Source organism: Dama dama, chromosome 9, assembly GCF_033118175.1.
Source record: "Dama dama isolate Ldn47 chromosome 9, ASM3311817v1, whole genome shotgun sequence".
NCBI lineage: Eukaryota > Metazoa > Chordata > Mammalia > Artiodactyla > Cervidae > Dama > Dama dama.
Genome location: NC_083689.1, coordinates 84,704,031 through 84,723,567, shown reverse-complemented (window position 1 = coordinate 84,723,567; position 19,537 = coordinate 84,704,031). Strand labels below are relative to the sequence as shown.

The 19,537-nt window shown below is 39.8% G+C and overlaps 1 protein-coding gene across 2 annotated transcripts in view; it reads right to left on the bottom strand.

Moving 5' to 3' along the window:
• VCAN (versican) overlaps positions 1-19,537 on the bottom strand; it is a 113,791-nt gene that overhangs the window by 35,935 nt on the left and 58,319 nt on the right. For both annotated transcript variants that reach the window (XM_061151957.1, XM_061151959.1), the window contains 2 exons: positions 4,791-10,001; positions 1,427-1,540 (listed from right to left, as the gene is read on the bottom strand). In XM_061151957.1, the coding sequence (XP_061007940.1) occupies positions 1,427-1,540; positions 4,791-10,001 (5,325 nt within the window). The remainder of the gene's footprint in view (positions 1-1,426; positions 1,541-4,790; positions 10,002-19,537) is intronic.

Here is a 19,537-nt window from a genome sequence, read left to right as displayed (position 1 = left end):
GGGTCATACATATATTTTTATACTACACACATAAATTTGAGGGCTTCCCAAGTGGCTCAGTGGTAAAGAATCTGCCTGCCAATGCAGGAGACCTATCTTGATCCGTGGGTCAGGAAGGTGCCCTGGAGAAGGAAATGGTAACCCACGCCAGTATTCCTGCCTGGAGAATTCCTTGGACAGAAGAGCCTGGCAGGCTACAGTCCAGGAGATTGCTAAGAGACAGACAGGATTTAGCAGCTAAACACACACAACATATGTAAATTTGGTATTTAAGATATAATTATTTCTTAAATGTTATCTATTATGATCTCTGTCTTCACTGCTTAGCACACAAATAGAACTTACTAGCTCCATTGACTTTTGCTTTTTTTTTTTTTTTAAAGATAAACACTCTTTTAACATGAATCCTGGGGGTTTTGTCTCAACATTTCTGTGTAATCTAAAGTGTAATCTTTACTCAGTCATTATGAGAAAACCACTATGGTGCTGCTAGAAGGAGCACCTGATGAGTAGCTCCCGTCATTTTATTTCTTAGGGTCAAGGTCTATATTTAGCCAAATCAAAACTGGAGTCCTTTTACAATTTTTCTTCAGGAAAAGGAACCCCAAATAAGAATGGAAGTAAAAGGGACTGATTTTGTAAAGAGACAATGACATTCTTTGGAACTCAAAAGAGGGGAGGAAGGCAACAATGTCACAGCCCCTAGAGGGAGAGGTGGACTAGGCTGGTCTCTGGGCACAGCCAGAGAAGGTGCTTTCCCATGACACGCCAAAACAGCAAGTCATCTCAAAACATAAAAACTGCCTACTTTTTAAGTTGTTGTTTAGTCACTAAGTCATGTCTGACTCTTTGTGACCCCATGGACTGTAGCCAACCAGGCTCCTCTGTCTGCAGGATTACCCAGGCAAAGATGCTGGAGTGGGTTGCCATTTCCTTCCCCAGGGGATCTTCCCAACTCAGGAATCAAATCTGCGTCTCTTAAGTCTCCTACGTAGGCAATCAGGTTCTTTACCACTAGCGCCACCTGGGAAGCCTATTTTTTAAATAGAGCTTTCTAAGAGAAATTTGTACTTAAATTGATAATTTATTGATATGCAGATTTGGAGACAGATTAACATTTTTTGTCAGTATTTAAGCAAATATTATCTCAAACTTTACATTTGTAAAGCCTGAGTGTAAAAACCACACATAAATAAAACTGATCTCAGTAATCTTCCTTGAGTCCTGGTGATATCAAGAAAATTCAATAAACACCTATCCCTGTTTCCCACAGAGTACTTAAATTACTCTATGATTTTAATTTCATCTAACATGCCATTCACCTACAATGGGCTTCTCTGAAATCCTCTGATGGATTCAAGCAACATAAACTCTCGCCCGATACATCTGGAAAAGTGCTCCAGTCTTTCAGGGAAGAACATCTTACCAAGTTCACACCGATCACCACTGTATCCTGGCACGCAGGTGCACACGTAGGAAGTCTCAGTAGGGTAACAGGTGCCCCCATTGAGGCACGGGTTCGTTTTGCAACGATCAGGTCCTACCAGGTTCAGGAAAGTAAGAAGAGCAATTAGGCTCATCTCTCAGTTTCAACGCATTTTAGCATAAAATGCCATTTTTTGCTACCATAACATAGGCTTTACCATAGCACTATGCATAAAAAATTAACATTAACTTTACTCTCTGGAGTGTTTCTTGGCATTATAACTAATTATTACAAATTGCATCTATTCATTTCTGGGATCCAATCAATCATCATTATTTTTAAACAGTATTTTGTATGGTATCTGGCAACTAATTAATATATTCTACTGCAGATTTAGTTGGCATGATAATGGCAATTGATTTTAGTCAAAATGATTACACGTATGTGCACAGTGAATGGAAAATGTATTCTTTTAAACGAGGTTAGTTCATGTGAAATGGCTGGATACACAGAACATGCATTCTTTTTAGCATTGGCTTGTTACCATCATTTAAATTATTATTGCCTTTTACCACTTAATGCTCAGAAACTTTTTCTTCGAAAGTGTGCACTGAAGTCTCTTCTGCTACATTAATATGCTTTTTCCAAAAACACGTTCCAATTGTACTCCTTTAAACTATACTTGAAGAAAAGCAACACATGGATTAAACTCTACTGTGTAAAAACAAACCCAAATACAAAAATCTCACCTTAAGTGAAACCCCAAGCTTTTATTACAATTTTCTTATTAAAAACACAAAATTGACACTTCTAGGTGATCAATATAAAGGCCAGAGATACAAATGTTTGAGGAGAAAACAACTTAATACATATTTTCCAAATGTAAGTACTTTTAGACTAATTGAGGCACATATGTTATTCTATAATATTGCATGGGTAATTATATTACATTAATAACTTATATATATTATTTGAATACTTTTCCAGAAGTACTTGCTTCAATGTTTAAGAATCCAAATGAGAGCTAACCATTTTTACAAAAGAACTGAAATAAATAGGCTATATATGGAATAAAAACCATAGTTTCAAAAATTTTAAGTCCTGAAAGTCTGAAATAATTGCACACCAAGAAAAGATATCTACTTAGGAAACATGAGAAACAGGTATGGCTATAGAAAATAACAGCCTTTCCCACCCAGGAAAGTCAAACTCACACTTTCTGAGTGTTAAGCAAATTCTGGACTATGAGAAAGACTTGATAGGGGCACATTTGCCTGTGTGGGTTCACGATCATTAGGTTAATTCAGATGCTTGCAACTGTTTCTTCCAAAGTGACCCCAGTTTTGCTAAGACTCTCCCTATAGTTCTAAAGATCTCCCTACTTCCGCCTTCTGCTTTTGAAAACACGCTGCTTAGATGACAAGGCTACGGTCCACAACACTTCTACCTGCTGCTCTCAGTGCAAAACCAAAAGGACACTAAAGTGAAAGTGGCTGGTAAAGTGTGACGTGCCACAGAAGTGTGAAGCACAGCATTACTCCCACCACAGACACGAGACATCATGCGAGAGTCCAGGACAAGGGCGTGGCGAGGAAGGGGCTGTGAACTGAAAGTAGCTTAGATTAGGAGAACAGCTCTGTTTTCACGCATTTTATTCCTCCCTAAACAGTGCGTAGTCACCTCGAAAGTTGAAACTGCAGCAAATAGACCAGGCAATCCAATAGGAGCCGTTGTTTACTGAATTCACCTAATGTGACGCTTTGTTTTGCAAAGACGCAAGCTCTGATTCTAGGTAAACATTATGAATTGGGCGACTGGTACACATTTCTCATTTGTCAAATCCAACTCTCTAGAGATATAGTTACTATCAGGGATTTCTCTATCATATTTCCTCTAACCTGAACTATATTACAGCTAAATTACAAAAGAATAAATATTGGCCGGATTACTAGGTTATCATTTACAGATTCAATAAAGAGTGACCAAAAAAAAAAAATCCATCAGCCACCTTTGATCAGATGTATTCACAAAATACTTAATCATTTATAAAAGTTACACTTTATGACTATTTCACTCTATCTGAAGCACAACAAAACTGAAGCACTGGTAGCACAAAAGATAAGGTTGCAACGCTCAGAATAACTCTAAGTATAGCCATGCTATAAAAACATACTCATTAAAATAAAACATATTTTTAATCAACACAGTCCTAGAAGTACTGTTTTTTGTTTTTGTCTTTTTCTTTTTCTAGGTAGCAACTAGGTGGTAATAGCTACTTGTGGATTCCACTAACATTATTATTCCCACTGTTCTTGGAAAACACCATTAAACTGAACTTTTCAATATTATCAACTAGACTAAAAGGAAAATAAATTCTACAGAGTAAATGTTCCAAGGTCTCTGCTTTACATGTAATTAAATATTATTCATTTTTATATTATATTAACAGAAAATGACCAAAGACCAGTGGAAAAAACCACCTACTCTGGAGTCAGGCCCATCTGGGTTCAAATACCACTTTACCATGGCGTGTGTGGCTACAACCCTGGGCCAATTACAGAACTTCTCTGAATCTCCACACCCTACCCTTTTAAATGGAGATAATAATGTATGCATTTTGGCCTTTTTGTGAAGCTTAAATGACATAGTCTATATGAACCAGTATCAAATGCTTCCTGTCTACTCAGTAAAAACTTAGAAATCTTTTCTCAACAGGCAGAGTTTGAATATATACCGAATGAATACTCACTGTGGCTAGGCACTGTGTTAGAAGCATTATGTAGACTACCTATCTAAAGCAAGGAAATTACACAAAAGTATGAACTTATAACCGATATTGTGTGAACCATGTTAAGTATTTATTAGAGTTACTTACTAGTCTCATTTGTAAAGGCCTGACAGATTTTAATATTGCCATAATAGCACCCATTCATGACAGATTTTTTTTTTTTTAATAAGATACTTTTCCTGTTCCTAAAGCTAAGATGTATAACTATGGGACCTAAGACAAAGTCATAATTAAGTTGTGTGTAAAGTCAAATTGAATTTTTATACCATTAACAATTTCAGGTTTTCCATGTTGCAATTGAAAAAAAAGGAAAAAAAAGAAAAAAAAGAAAAGAAACAACATGTTTCTTAAATCCAGAAAAATACAAAGTATACCTTGAAAGCCCCCAAACAGTCTATACTTACTTTCTTTGCATCTCATTAGGGAATCAATACTATGGCCTGTTCTGCTGTACATGAACAATACAAAGAACCTTCACCCCTTTTCGCAGTACCACAAAATTATATAAATAAATATGTTAGGACCAAGGGACTGTTTCCACATTTGGAAACAGATTTATCAACGTTGTGTCCTTACCTGGTAAATAGATTGCTGTGCCTTCCACTGACTCTTCATTAATGCCAATCAGGAAACTGGTTTCATTAGAAGTTTCCAGAAGGGGAAATGACGGAGTTGCAAGCTCAGTATTTAACTCTGTGGTGCCTAGTGTTGCCTGCTTATTAGAATCAAGCATCCTCGTCGGTACTTGCTGTTTGGGGGTCACTACTGTGGAATCCTCCCCTCTGATCAAAGCTGCCTGTGTTTCAGGGTTTATTTCCAGAGGAGAAGGGATGGTGGGCCGCTCAGAAGTCTGTGGGCTGGGCTGAGGCCCCACACCTGCCTCGACCCCATGAATCACAGAAGCAGAAGGAGAATGTGGCCGCAGTGTAGCACCTTCTAACTTCATTTCACTTGCAGCTGTGACAATAGACTCAGCCTCAGGTGTTTCAGTACTGGGAAACACCTTGACTGTTTCCCCAGAAACCTGGACACTGGTTGTGCTGTGAGAAATTTGGAAAATCTCAACTTCTTCTTGAGCAATTAGTTCTGTGGCAGAAGCCTCCGTTGGTTCTAATAGTTTAGGTTTACTTTCATCTTCTGAAGGCTCTGTGTCAGGAGATGAGGATGGAGGCTCAGTTAGGTGAAAGCGCTCTTCACTCGAGGGTTTGAAAGTTGCTTCAACATCTGCAAGTTCTCCTGAGGGTACTGGGGATGTGCTGGCATCTGTACTTGGCAGAGCACTTGGCTGGGGGTCTTCTGAGTGCTCAGAGTCCCCACTGCCTAAGTGGACACTGAGTGAGGGAGATGATGGTGTCTGAGAGAGCAGCTCTGCAAAAGCTGAAACTGTGGATGTGTCAGTGGAATCCGGCAGACGGGATCCTTCCATCACATCAGGTGCCTCTGTTAAACTCTGAGCCGTTAGGTAGGTAGTACCAATACTTACGTAGGGGGTAGGATCTATCAGTGCCTCCTCAGCCCCAGAAGAGAATTCTGGTTGGAAAGAGGGACTTACATGTTTCTTTTCTTCATCCTCATTCTGTGTCCTTTCCAAATAGCCCAACGTTGATATGACTTCACTTTGGTCTGCAATAGCTTGACCATCAGACAAAGTGCTTGATTCAAAGATGTCATCCAGGGTTTTGGCTTCAGTTTTTGACTCTGGGTTAACCGTGGCAGACTTACTAGGAATGGGCAGAGAGGTGGCTGTGGGAAGCAAAACGTCTAATTCTGTTTCTGAGCTAAGGATGGGGATCCCAGTTGTGAAGATAAAGCCTGAGTGATCTAATGGATTTCTGTCTTCAGGAGCCTTCGATTCAGGTGTTGCCTGAGTGTAATTAGCCAGCAGAATATCACCGGAAGCCTCAAAGTTTTCCTCAGTTGAAGACACGTTAGCAGCTGCTTCATACTTCTCTTGAACTTGAGTGCTGTCTTCACTACTGTCAGGAGGCCCCGAGGGTACTTCTGGATCCAAGTCCGTTTGCATTCCAAGGATGTCTTCATATATCGGTTTAGTGTGATCAATATCTATGATAGTATTTTTATCTGTGAGCTCAGGTAGAATTTCAAGGATGGTACTCTCTGTCATGGTCAATAGTAAATCCTTGTCCTCTTTGTCCAGATCTATAATAATACTTTCAGTAGCTTTTCTTCTGTCGGGTTTCAATGTGGAATCCTTGAATCCCCCGAAATGGTCTTGGAAACTATCTGCAGCACCTTCTGTGGCCCTCTCATATGACGCTGTACTTGCCAGTGTGCTGGCTGCCTCAGGAGAGCTTTCATTCTGCTCGGGATGAAGCGGCAGCGCCATCGAAACTGTCGGGAATCCATCAACAGTAACAGCTTCAACACTTGGAGCCGTGGGATGTGTTTCCAGGGATCTATCAGAAACAAATGTGGTGCTTCCTTGCCTAGTCGCCTGAGTCATTCCAGAAGCGTGGATTTCTGCATCAACTGCATCCAATTCCCCAGAACCTTCTCCAGAATGTTCATAAAACAGGTCAGATGGTTTTGGTGTTGATGTAACAAATCCTTTGGCCATTTCAAGATCATACGTTCTAACCAGAAAATCAGTGGAAGAGGTTGCTGTTTCTTTAGTTTCTGCTGTTGAAGAATTCTCACTAGAGACTTGATCAGTCAGAGGCTGCGGTCTGCTGGTCTGGATTTCTTCTGCCCTACCATGTGTCTGATCTTGAGAATGTTCGGGGCCTGTGGAAAAAGTGAGAGGTGTCGTAAATGGCCCTGCTGTTCTGGCGTCACTTAAAATTTCTGGTAACGTTGTGCTGGATGCTGTCTCACCATCTTCGAAAATGCTGTCTGTTTTGGAAATAAGTGGTCTCATTTCATTTGCTACATTTTCCATTCCCTCATAGTCTCCACTTGTATCATTTAAGATGCTGGCTTCTAAACTTTGTACTTGAGAAGTCAAAGGATATAATGTGCTAAGGACTTGTTCTATTTCAGTAAAATTCACTGATCCTATAGTAGGCAAAACTTCTTCCCCAGATCCCAGTCCAGAGAATAAAAGATCTGTATCTGACTCTTTAATTATCGGGCTCGTAACTTTGGAAAAGGGTTTTATACTTTCTTCCTCTTTGATGGTTGAACTTGCAATTACACTTTCAGCTGGTACTGATTCAGTCACTGAGGCAGTAGCTAAGAAAAAATGGTATTTTTCTGTAACTTCTGGGAGAGTAGTGTACAATGCCAAGCCCTTTGAATCCAGATTTGAAGTGGACACGTCAGCTAAGGGAATGACTTCCTCCTCCACTTTCTCATCAGTACTGTAAGTTTTCTTTGTCGTTAGTGTGAAATAATCTGTGGTTCGGAGTCCAGGTTCAGGAAATGTCTGTGAATCAAAAGTTGTTTGTTCTGGTGCAACAGAGCTTTGAAGGGGTTCAAAGGATTTTTGTTCTTGAATCTTTTCCTCTGACACTATTTCACTTCCATTTCCTTGCCTTACAGGGTTGACTTCTTGTCTAGGCCATAATTTGTCTGGCTCCACAGTTGGGGGAAAGTCCATTGCAACTGTGTGATTCTCCTTCACCTCCCCCTCTTTGGTTGAAGCTTCAGTACTCTCAGCTTCTGCTGTTGGCAAAATGGTGGATCTTTGATCAGTTTCATCGATAGCACCTTCTTCTCCCAATCGTTGGTCAATAAATGGGGAATCTGTTCCAGAGGCTTTTCCCGTGGCACTGGGAAACACTTGGTCAACAGAGCTGCTTACTGAGAGCAACTGCTCGCCCGAGCCCTCAGCAGAGGCTGTGAATTCTTCCCAAGGGAAGGCTGAGGTGCTGACCAAGGTGCTGCCAGGTCCTTCAGAGTCAGCAGTGTGGTTACTGAGGTCCGAGGTAGGTGTGACAGATGGTGACATCTGGGTATCCTTAAATGCTGCATCCCCTGAGCCTTCCATCATCACTATTTCTTCTTTTGTCATGGGATAAGATACTGTCGAGAATTCTCTGAAGTCACCACTGAAATCTTCCTCCAAAGGAAAATCTGTAGGAAAGCCCTTTATTTCTGCCCTGTGAATTGGCTCTCCTGAGATCTCTGAAGCCAAGTTTTCCTTGGATGTTTGGCTTATAATTTCAGCAACCTCTCTGTCCACTGCAGTACTCAAGACTTGTTCGGTTGGCTCAAAAGGGAATACAGTTTCCACATGTGGAGACCAAGTGCCAGCTGCTTCCTCTTCAGCTAGAATTTCAGGCTCTAAATTTAATGAAAGTGAAGGAACGGTGGTGGTTTCTGGGTCAACAGCAGCTTCTCCAGAGCCCTGCTCCCTAAAGAGAGAGACGGGGCTCCCTGGGGCAGTAGATGACTCTTCCAGAACCCCGGGTTGACTGCTAAGGCTGGGATCTGTGGTCTGTGCTGCCAGATTGTCTAACATTTCTGCTCCTGTAAAGACAACAGTAGAACTCGTCGTTTCCCTTTCAGACTGTGTGGGTGTCATCTGGGACATGAAACTCTTCCTAGCAGCAGTTGCTAAATCATCAGGTGGACTTTCACTTGAGCTTTCTAATTCAGAGGGTGAAACAAACTGATCTGATCGCTGGGTAGGGGAATGTACCTCAACTGTAGAAGCTGTTCCTGTAGCTCCCTTCTCCTCATCTTTCCTTGTTGTTTCCTCCAGAGGTGGACTGAAAACCCACTCAAAAGTGTCTGTCTCCCTTACAAATTTGGTAGGCTCTACTGCAGAAACCTGTTCAGAAATTGAATATACGGAGGTTGCAGGGACATCCAAAAGGCTCTCCGTGATCATGATCTTGCTGGTGTCTAAAGTAATGAGGGAGTCTGTAGTATTTTTCTGTGATAAATCAGTTATCATGGCAAATATTTTATTTTTGTCTTCTTCTGCTTCCCCAGAGCCTTCCGGAATTGGAATTGAAGGACTTCCTGAGAACTCGACAGTGTGTCTAGGGGTTATTTCCACCCAGCTTTCTACTGTGGACAATGGCTCCTCAGGCTGTGGAGTCCCTGTTAAGATAAATGATGCAGCCTCGGACACAGGTGCTGACACAGAACTGGCAACTATACTTGGAGGATGTGTGGTAGAACTTTTTTCTGCCTCTTCACCAAATGTTCCTTCGGTAGCCCCTGAAAAGATGATTTTTTGAGATTCTTGGTCAATGGCAACATCTCCTGAAGACTCTTCAGGAAACAGAGGTACCGATTCAGTATGTTCATGCACCAGATGATCAAGTTCAGGACTTTTCTCTGTGATTGATTCTGGCCCCTCGGTGGCTTCTCCCTCGTGGATTGAGGCTGTGGGGAAAATATCAGGCTCACCACTTGAAAAAGACTCTGGTGTTTCAGGGTAAATCTCGGGTCTCCACGTAATTTCAAGGGACTCAGTTGTTTCTTTAGATTCATTAGGTTGCATGGCAGTAGACAATCCGGCATGGGTGATTATAAACTGATGACTATCACTTTCACTGCTGTCTGAAAAATTCTGAGAAGGTGCCACACTTTCGAACTGGCCACGCCTAGCTTCTGCTGCTTCTGGGTCCTTGGGAACAGTAGTGACTACATGCTTCCCATTTATGTACTGCACGGATGGGGTGGTCGTGACATCTGTGGCATTGGCACACTCCTCATCTTCTTCATCCTCTTCACTGTGCAATATACCAAGTAACTCAGGTAAAATTTCAGCAATTAGATCGTGCTCTGGATCTGTCTCTTCACTACAAGGCTCATCTTCTTTAGATTCTGAATCTATTGGATGACCAATTACACTCAAATCACTCATTCGACCTGAAAAAAACAAAGAGTTTTCACAATACTTAAATAGAAGATTTGGCAGTGTACGATAGAAGAAATCGATAGCAAGGCTGGCTGATCACACTCTCACACAAAAAGAAGGATTCAAATCTGTTCACAGTAAGAGCAATCACCCTTCTACACATGGTTCTCAGTCTTCGCATTTGCTGTTTGATATTAACAATGGGAAAAATAAATCCAACTGTAGCAACAGGTCACAAAAGCTCTTCAACATGTTTAACAAAACCACGTCCTTAAAATGAGACAAGGTACCATGTACACACAGTGTAATCATGAAATGGAGGAATTCATCTCAGTGCGAACTGGAAAAAAAAAATTTCAAGTTAAGATCACTTCACCAGATCATACAAAGTAACTGATTGCTGTCCTTCGTGTCGGTGAATGCGAAGATGCCCTCTATTGAATAAGGAAATGAGAAGCGATTTCTTCTGGCCTCTTGTCATAAGTTATCCTAGAGAAGACTTTTTAGAAAAGTAAAAGAGAGGTTTCTTTATAGCCCTTTCACAGTGTAATGACAATCCTGTCCCAGTGCAACAGTAAGACAAGACTTAGCTGTATAATAGACTGGAGCCACATTCCATGCACAAGGGCAGGAAGCCCTGGGGAGGAGGGGCTGGGGGTCTGCATGCAGGGCTGTCTCACAGAAAGCACCAGGAAAGAAGAGCCCTCCACACCTTTACACCTTTATCTGTAATGAGAGGTGATCTGGACTGGGGCAATTGTCATTCTCTTTATTAACCTTTTCTCCAACAGAATTCAGGAGTCACTTCTAAACATTAGACCTAGCATACCTGAAATAACACCTAACCTGGGAACATTTCCTAGATTGTAGATTGCCACAGGGCACCAACCACTAAGCCCATCTGCCTTTTCTCTCTCCAGAAATCCCCCAGCAAAGCTTCTCATCTGGACACCAGGAGGGAGTTCTGCACCCTCATTTGCATCGGAGTGGAATTCAGTGGTCATTGGAGAGGTTCCCACCACTGCAGATGTCCTAGTTTCATGGCAGCACAGAAGGTACCTGTGGGTGTGCTGACCCCAGGAGAAGACAGAGAAGCTCAGAGGGTTGCCCAGGGTCTCGCCCTCTGGTCCCGGGAACACTGTTGCAGAGACAGCTTTCAGCCTAGCCCTGATCCATGCCACACATGCTTAGGTTGAACCTGAGAACTTACAGGAGGAATAATAATCACAATGACGGAATCACTCCTGCCCCTAATTGGTAGGGAAATGGCTTCTGTTGTCAGAAGCCACTCCCCTTCACCCATGAAAGGATTAACATCTAGCACTTCCTGATGTCAAAAAAGAAAAACACTCTGTTGAGACGGTAGCAATATTGTCTGTATTCTTTGTGTGTGTGTGCTCACTGCTTCAGTCATGTCTGACTCTTTGCCATTGTATTCTCTCTATCAACATAAATACAGAAGTATATGAACACCCAATAAAAACTCTAGAGCTCCTTCTATTTTTAACTATGGTTTGCTAATACAAAAAAAAAAAGACCACAAAACTTTTATGTAACTAGAAGATACATTGTATTTACATTAATCCCTTTCACTCTAATAAAAACAAAAAAGAAAACTTTTTTTCTCTGTATCCCATCTTCACCATCTTGTCACCATAAAATATCAATACTATTTGTGTCAGAGTAGGTCACTCTTCCCTACTCCATGTCCATCCTACTTAACTTTCACACAGTACAAATCATTCCTTATCATACATTCACTGCTTCAATCATGGAAACAAAGTGGGATAGGTATTCAAATGAACAAAAAATACTGCTACCCTAAACAGAAATGTGATCAACACATAACTCTGGCATATTACAAAAATATAAAACCCCACCTAGAGGGGTGGGATGGGGTGGGAGGTTGGAGGAAGGTTCAAGAGGGAGGGAACATATGTATTAACCATGGCTGATTCATGTTGATGTATGGCAGAAATCAATACAACGTTGTAAACCAATTATCCTCCAATTAAAAAAGAATAAACAACTAAAAAATAAATAAAACAGATGGCCAACAAGGACCTACTCTACGGCACAGGGCACTGTGCTCAATATTCGGTAATAATCTAGATGGGGAAAGAATTTGAAAGAGAATTTACATATGTGTATGTAGAGCTGAATAACTTTGCTGTGTGCCTGAAACTAACACAACATTGTGAATTAACTATAAACCAACAGAAAATAAAAATTAAAAAAATAAAAAATATGTAAAACTAATATTGATGATTTCTGCCATAGAAGTTATAGCTACTCCTAATTGCCAAACTCATGGAAATAATTAAATGCCATACCTTTTTTTTCAAATAAGAATAAGTCCATTTAATATTAGATTACAGAAGTTATTACTGTGATCTTATACTGTTTCACGGTGTATGTTTTAAAAGAAAACATCTTCAGATGATAAATACCTTTTAATACAGCTTGTGTTGAAGGCTACCTCTCACAAAGGAAAAAAGAATGTGAGAGAATATATATGCATATGCTTATACAGCTATATGAGAGAAGGCATTGTTAAATGACTTCTGTGCAAATCAATCTTTTGAAATATCACATCTATAACCTTATCTAATCACTAAATCAAGTAGTCTCATTGAGAATACTATTTGAATATAGTTGAGTGAAAGTGTGTTAGTCGCTCAGTTGTGTCCGACTCTTTGCAACCCCATGGACTACACAGCCCACAGGCTCCTCTGTCCATGGAGTTCTTCTCAAGGTGAGAATACTGGAAGTGGGTTGCCATTTCCTTCTCCAGGGATCTTCCCGACCCAGGCATCAAACCCAGATCTCCTGTACTACAGGCAGATTCTTTACCATCTGAGCTACCATGAAGCTACGCTCAGTTAAACGATTCTGTGAAACTTTGTAGAATTTAACAGGAACTTCAAAAATATGCCAATTTTAAACTGCTTATAGTGCCATTTAGCGTATCACCATTTTCATTAGGTTTCATTAGGTATAATATCATAAGAACTCATTATTAAAAATGATCACACATACAGTCTAAATTTCCACAGCACCTTGCACTTAAATACAGAAAGAATTTCAATAAGAAGTATAGGTGTGTGTCAAGCATATTAAAAAAAATCCCCATCACATTTTGTACCTTTGTATAAGCAATAGAGATTAAACTAACTACTCAGCCAAGCTTCTCCAGCCAAACACAAGGATAAATAAGGAAATAACTGCTTGATAGCCTTTATTTATAAACTTCTAGGCTGGGAATAGGGTAAAAATATTCAATGTTATTATAGATTTGTATGAATTTCTAAATAAATTCCTTAATTTTTAGAAAAACAAAGTGGATATAAACATAGCCCATGAACTTCTTAGTGAATAATTATAGATAGAGGTTCCATTAGGTATGATGTTGGTAGCTCTAAAAATAAGTGGGGTGGAAAAAAGCAGAAAGAAGACAGAGAGGCCTGTCAGTGTCAAATGTCAGCATGTCAAAGGAACTGACACTCTGATGCTCAATTACATGTTTTACAAAAGAAAAGAATGATTTGAAATAAAATGTTTTCCGAGCAAAGAAAACAAAGAACTCATTGTAAATCAACAATTTTTATAATAATTTCATTGATTATCAACTCATTAAGTCTATTTAATTCAATTAATTACAGTCCCTGACATTCACTTTATGGTCTCTAATTGCAGTTCAATGAACAGAGTATAATATTCTTTTAGCCCATTTTCCACTTGGATAAGGAACCCTGACATTTCTTATTGCTCACAAATCTGAGGACTCCCTTAGCATTTTAGACCAGCGTATCAGAATATTTCACCAAAAGACTAAACTGTTAGATGTAATTTATTCCATTTTCTAACCTAAATAAATACCACAATACTTCAGTCACAGCCATATTATACTTCACACCATAGCTCAGCATCGTACTGGTTTTTGCATGCAAAATTAAACTCCCACAACCATGCATGGCACCCAAAAATGCAATCTCCCTAAGACCTACTGATGGCACAAAAGTTACTAAATACCTATTCTCTATGAGAATATTTGGCAGACTCATATTTACCAACTTCACAGAAACCTACAGCCTCCAAGGATGTCTTCCAAATCTTTCTCTTTCTCTCTGAAACAAGTCCTCTTGCCAATAGGTTGGAGAAATGACCTTCTTATAACTCTTTTTTTCAAAGGACACTTATCGATTGTACATAATGCAAATGTACCAATCATTACATTTAAATTAGAATTCCTTTTTCCACCTGCCTTCCAGGTACCTGATCTGCCTTGCCTCAGAATGGCAGAAAACACAGAAATACTTAAGCAATTTCATCTTATGCTTCTCATTGTTCTTTGAAGCTGGCACTGACCAAAGGACTATCAGTGCATCATAATAAACAGGGATTGAGAAGATACATTTCAAAAAGTGCTCATTAAATATAAGCACTGTAAAAATGCTCCACTTAGCAAGAATTCTTAAGCAAAGATATGAAATGTGACATGAAATTATTTGGTTTCCTTTTCTAAAACGAATCTTCTCACAATTAACTTGTCAGTGAAAAGTGAAAATGGAGTTGCTCAGTCATGTCCAACAATTTGCTACTCCATGAATTGTAGCCCACCAGGCTCCTCCATCCATGGGATTTTCCAGGCAAGAATACTGGGTGGGTTGCCATTTCATTCTTCAGAGGTTCTTCCTGACCCAGGGATCGAACCCAGGTCTCCCGCATTGTAGGCAGATGCTTTACCATCTGAGCCACCAGGGAAGTCTTAATAACTAATTAGTACTTATTATTAAAATAAGTTGTGTTCCAAATGGTTTCATCTGATTTCTTAATATTGGTTCAAGGGTGAGGAAAATATTCATTGCCCAGGGCTCTGAAGACAATTTTTTTGGCCAACAGATTCTCTACAGATGAATCTATATTTTATTCTCAGCATGGCAAACTTATTTTCATACTTTCAAAATGTCATGAAGGGCTTCCCTGTTGGCTCAGTGCTAAAGAATCCACCTGCCAAAGCCAGAGACACGGGTTCAATCCCTGATCTGGGAAGATCCCACGTGCTGAGGAGCAACTAAGCCCGTGGACCACAACTATTGAACCTGTGTTCTAGAACCTGGGAGCCGCAACCAGGGAGCCCACGAGCTGCAACTACCGAAGCCTGTGAGCCTTAGGGCTCATGCTCTGCATCAAGAGGACCACTGCAATGAGAAGCCCACATGAGCCCCCACTCACCACAACTAGGGAAAAAGCCTGAGCAGTAACAGACCCAGCACAGCCAAAAATAAATAAATCAATAAATAATTTCTGTAAAAAGCCACAAAATCTACTTAGGATAGACAAGTGAATTCACTCCTGCCACCGCCACCTCCATCTCACCCATATTCCAATTTGCTCCTCTTTATTTAGTTTCTGAAGTTACTTCTTCATCCCCCTTTCTGGCCACCACCCTCACCCACCACGCATATTATGAGAGAGTTGCAAGACCTATAAGTATTGCAAAGCAGAAAAGTTTCTTTGTAGGGTGTGTGACCGGCGGGGGGTGGAGGGGAGTAGGCAACACCTGTGTTTTTGTGAAAGCAAGTATTTCATCAAGAAATTGTGATCTGCTCTATTTTGTACTAACAGTGCAACCTCATGGAATAATTAATAACCCCAACTCTTAGGTGAACAAATTCTTATAAAAGACAACTCTATTTTAGAATTTTATTCTAAGGGTGATATAACTTTTATTTGGACTACAAGAGTCAAACCACAGAACTCTACACAGCATATGTATAATCTTTTCCCTGTTTCTATGAATGTATTTTAACAGCTTGAATATACCACGCTAATAGATGTTTTTAACGGCATTTCACACAAAGCTTTATTGCTAGCTGACCTCAAATTACTCATCAAGTATATTTAAGTACTTAATGGCAAAGTTTTGTAGACATAGCACAAGTCTTACAATCACACTGTTAGCAGACACAAAACATAGTTGCTAAGATGCAGAGGCAGCTGGCTAAAGTCCATGTTTTCTATAGGGAATTCTACAATTTAAGAGCTTTTAATTAAATCTAAGTATATACCAATCCACTCAGTGGAGAAATATTAGGATCACATTTCTCTATTAATATAGATTTCATTTTAATGTGTGGAAAAAAAGATTTTGGTTCCTTATTTAAAAAATACAATAGACAGCCATACTGAAGTACTTGAGAAACACTTACAGAATTTAAATAGAGAAAACTTGAAGTTGTCTAAGGTATTTAAGCTTTCTGACACATACCTATGAATCTAATATATCCAGACATAAGCAAATGCATCAATTTCATTCACCATTGATATATTCTTAACTAAAATAAAATGCTAGCTGCCACCTTGTAAAGCAAAGAAGACTACCTAATGTGCCTTTCCACTAGGTTGTCTCAGACGTTCCAAATTTCCCAACATTTTCAAAATTTGAGACACTAAAAATGGTGCCAACTCAGGATGTTGAAAAAAAAAAAATGACATTAGTGATCAAGATATAAATATCGTCCCCAAATCTTGTCAGTTGTTTTCCTATGCTTAAATTACTTTAATAATTGAATATCACGTGATATTTAGATCAACGCCCAATCCCTCCAGAGGTAAGAGATTAAACTAGAGGCCAGGAGATCAAGATTGGATTCTGTGACCCGTGTCTCCCTGTTAGTTCTGCGAGCCGAGGTTCATTTGGTGCACCACCCATGCATGCTATCGGACACTGACAGCTCCTGCTTGCCGAGAAAGGAGCTCAATATTTCTCAATTCATGAATTTTACACCCAGAAAGCGTAATAAACAATATAAGCGTTTCTGATGGCCTCACTTTTGAGGCAGACATGTTATGGGGATGATAAATGGGAATCATCTCTTTTCCCAGCTTCAGATAATCCTCTAATAATGCTGTTCTTTCAAGTGGAAAGAATGTGTTTAGATACAGTCATCCGCTCTAAGTGCGCTTAAGGAGTTACCACTGAGTGTGGGCTTTTCTTGCTTATGGAAGAGGCCCAAGGGACTCCCTAACTTCCAATTTTTAAAGGGTAAGGGCTTTCCTGGAGAGCTTAATCAAGTAATTTTGGGCCCTTCAAGCATTTTTGAACAGTAAAATAAAGAGCTGTATGAAAAAGAAGGCAGGTTATTTCAGTTTGTAAATGTTTCCTTGAAAGCAGAGCAAATGACAAAAACCAATTATTGGGCAATGCTTACTTTTCTTATCTTTTTTATGTTAGTTCCCCATAATTGTCAAAGCTTTTCATAGATAAATAGATGACAGATAATGACTAGATGCCCAACACCAGAAAAATACTTTGTTCAAAATCAAGGATTTAAAATTTAGGTAAAACGCTTTGACATAAGTAAAACAAATGCCCCTCATATATGTGTGTGTGTGTGTGTGTGTGTGTGTGTGTGTGTGTATGTGTGTATCTCAATATTTCCTTCCAAGCTCTCAAATTACAGACTAAACTGAACTTTACCAAACATCACTTTGTTTTAATTACAACACTCCTTTCTTCAAAAGTTACCTCTTCCAACTGACCTCTTCAATAGCATGTTCAAACAGCTCCATCACTGTCCTCACATTTATCCTCACCCTCTCATTCTTTGTTCTCATTCTCTGCATCTCTGAGTTGGATGCAGAGAAATCTATGCCCCCATCTCAATATCCTCCTCATTTCCGACTCACACTTCTATTCAACAAGAATCCTGCCCCGAACTTGGAATGCTTCATAAACCCTCCTTGGAGCTTCTCTCCTGCACTCACGCAAAAGCCAGCTGAAGTCTCCATTCCTCCACTAAAACTCCTCGGCCCAAACTGGTTGTGTCTTTCATTTGTATGCCATAGGACTTATGTCATATTGTTTCTTATTTACAAATTCCCTAGTGGTTATTATATACTTGTCTCACCTTCCCTACTAACTTCTATGTTCCGTAAAGTGAAAGGATCTTTTAAACATGTAAGGCTCTCCTTATTCCAGCCACTTAGCTTCTCTTTTTGAAAGAATGTCTACGTAGTCATTTATCATCAGGAATGGAAACGTTTACATTTACTACTTGGACACTTTCTTTGAAATACCTGCATTTTTTTCTGGTACTGCAGAAACTGTTTTTTGGCTTCAATAATAGCTCAAATTCTGAGACACAGCTAAAAGAGACACAGATTACGCAAATATTAAAGACTTCTATGGCTATGAAAATCAGATAATCTAAGTAGGCAGGCATAGTCTCAATATTATTTTTTATCATTCCTTTCCTTTCCAAATATAGAATCCATATAGGTTTATCTCAGGGCAATACTCACTATTTTTCTCAAGTGAAAATATATAATGAACAAATTCACTTTGTCAGTACAGTCAAAAGAATCCTTAAGCCATGAGCATATGTATTTCCTTTTAATCTCCATGCTGATAGAGAGAAAGTGATATGGGTATGGCAGGGTAAGGTATGCAGGTCCGTGTAATTCAAGATATATTCTCCACCCCTCACAATCACTTTTGATTCAATTACAATTATTTTGCAATGTTAAAAAACATATGTTTCAGTTACAGTTATTTCTACTTTCTTCCTTCCTTACAGATGCCAAGGTTCATTTAACATGTGTGAGAAAAGCTACCCTTCCCAAAATGTGATCAAAGGCCACCATTTCATTTAGGGGAGACTGAATTAAACATTTTTTTTCCTCCTTAAAACTGGTAAAATACAACTTAAACTTGCAGAGGTTTAAAGCAGCCCCTCCCCCAGGTATATGTCTATATCTCAACCCCTGTCTGAAGGTCAGAAAGCCTTTACTTTACTGTAGGGTTCAACATTTTCCAGGAATAAAGACTGCATGCATTAAAAAATACAGACATCTAATACTAAAAAAAGAAGGCAAGTTTAAGAAAACAAACAAAAAATATGAAGGCCTGGGTCCCACCACTAGAAATTCAGATTCAAGTTGTCTAATGGGGAATGGGGGAGTGGATATTTTTATATGGAGGCTCCCTGGTGATTCTGATATAAAGCCAAGGTTGAGAAGCAACATGAGCAGAATGTATGCACTGGGAGATCTCCTGGGGCTCTGCAGAATGGCATCACTGTCGGTCAGCTGCTGATACCTAGCTGGTGCTGCTCTGTGGCCTCCTGGGCAACATGATGGTTGCTCAGCAAGATGATGAAGGCCCAGAGTTTCCTGCGAGGCTGATTCTGAGACTTTGTCTGTTATATTAACTAACTTCATCGTTGCTGTTGTTGTTCAGTCGCTCAATTGTGTCCAACTCTGCGACCCCAAGGACTGTAGCAAGCCAGGCTTCCTTGCCTTTCACTATCTTTTGGAGTCTGCTCAAACTCATGCCCATATTACCTCTATGTTTCTTTTTATTAAAGCAAGCAACTAGCTTTTATTGTATACTCTTCTTGCTTATTGATTATTTCAAGTTGTCTTCCCAACTAAGCTATGGAGGACATTATTTTCCTTTCCCTAGCCCTGGTGGCTCAGACGGTAAAGCGTCTGCCTGCAATGCGGGAGACTCGGGTTTGATCCCTGGGTCTGGAAGATCCCC